This window comes from Capsicum annuum, chromosome 3 (genome assembly GCF_002878395.1).
Source record: "Capsicum annuum cultivar UCD-10X-F1 chromosome 3, UCD10Xv1.1, whole genome shotgun sequence".
Taxonomy (NCBI): domain Eukaryota; kingdom Viridiplantae; phylum Streptophyta; class Magnoliopsida; order Solanales; family Solanaceae; genus Capsicum; species Capsicum annuum.
The window spans coordinates 174555439-174556840 of NC_061113.1; the positions used below are offsets into that span (position 1 = coordinate 174555439).

The following is a 1402-nucleotide window of genomic DNA, read 5'->3' on the forward strand; positions in this document are numbered from 1 at the left end:
ATAGTGGGATTTTCCTCTCTCTATATAAGCCCCAATTATTTTCCCAATAGAATGTTGAAACCACTGAAGTGGTGATTGAATTGAAATCCAGGAGCAGTCAAGTATTAGCACTGTTTAAAATGGAGGTGATTATAATTAAGAAGGGGGCATGGTCTCCAGACGAAGACCAGAAATTGAGATCTTATATCATGAGATATGGCATCTGGAATTGGAACCTCATGCCCAAATTTGCAGGTCTAGCTCACCACTGATATAAACATTATTTCAAATTTAATTTTACTCCATCTTGCCAACTAATACTTGCTCACATGTTCACTTACAATTAAGCAACTTGTAATTACCTCCTTTTTTGTTTAGTTAATTCGTTGTGCTTAATTTGTCTATTTGATCGTGATTGTAGGGCTTTCAAGGACGGGCAAAAGTTGTAGACTACGATGGATGAATTATCTTCGCCCTGAGGTAAAGAGAGGACCCTTTACCATAGAAGAAACGGAAACAGTCATCAAAATGTATCAAGAATTGGGAAACAGGTGACAAATCCTAGGATTTTACCTATTATTATAAGCAACAAACTAATTGTTAAAAATACATAAAATATATTATCCAATGTTTATTTAATAAATGATTGTACGTACGTCTAAGAGAATTTCTATGCAGATGGGCAGCTATTGCAAGGAGATTGCCAGGAAGAACAGACAATGAAGTTAAAAACTTTTTCCACACACACTTAAAGAAGCATCTTGGACTGAAAATTGATCAGAATGCCTCAGTGAAGCTGTGTAAGGCCGTAAGACGCAAAAGAGTACTGGAAAAGACCAAGAAAAATGACAAGAAAAACTTAGCTCAAGAAAAACCTGTATTGTATCTGGATATTTCTGGAACATCCAGCAACAAGAGTAGTTTCACGATATCACCTAGTGGTTCTTCATCCAGTAGCAGCATTATTACATTCGATCAAAATCAAATGACCGATATTCATGTGGATCAACCAAATTCAATCATTGACGACATGGAAACTACCGTTCTGATCTTGGAAAGCAATCCTGCAATTAGTACTCACCATGATCAGTCCTTAGATAGTTTGAGCATTGATTCATTGTATCAGTTTGACACGAGTTCATTCTGGCTTCATCTACTTAATGATGCCCATCGTCTTATTTTCTGAAATAACACAAGAGATTAATTTTGACGTCCAATTGATCTGAGTATATGTAATACTTGGTACTTTATGTGATAAGTAGATTGTTACTATTAGTAGAAGAAGATTATGCTAGATAATTATTAAAAACAAAACAAAAAAAATCCATCTAATTATGAATTGTCTATCTTCAGTTACATGAGATTTCCACCCCACTACCCCAGAAGTAGAGATAGATAATTTAATTAATGAGATGAGATTTTA

General features: G+C 34.8%; 1 protein-coding gene across 1 annotated transcript; it reads left to right on the plus strand.

Moving 5' to 3' along the window:
• LOC107866242 (transcription factor MYB15) lies at positions 1–1196 on the plus strand. Its single transcript, XM_016712389.2, has 3 exons — positions 1–234; positions 401–530; positions 658–1196. The coding sequence occupies exons 1-3, from the start codon at positions 120–122 to the stop codon at positions 1163–1165; spliced, it is 753 nt and encodes a 250-aa protein (XP_016567875.1). The 5' UTR covers positions 1–119; the 3' UTR covers positions 1166–1196.
• The last annotated feature ends 206 nt before the right edge of the window (positions 1197–1402 follow it).

Bases quoted from the DNA above. Each gene is read 5' to 3' on its own strand.
- LOC107866242 (XM_016712389.2), top strand. From the start codon at position 120: ATGGAGGTGATTATAATTAAGAAGGGGGCATGGTCTCCAGACGAAGAC. The intron at 235-400 runs GTCTAGCTCACC...TCGTGATTGTAG, and splicing joins CCTCATGCCCAAATTTGCAG to GGCTTTCAAGGACGGGCAAA. The intron at 531-657 runs GTGACAAATCCT...ATTTCTATGCAG, and splicing joins TATCAAGAATTGGGAAACAG to ATGGGCAGCTATTGCAAGGA.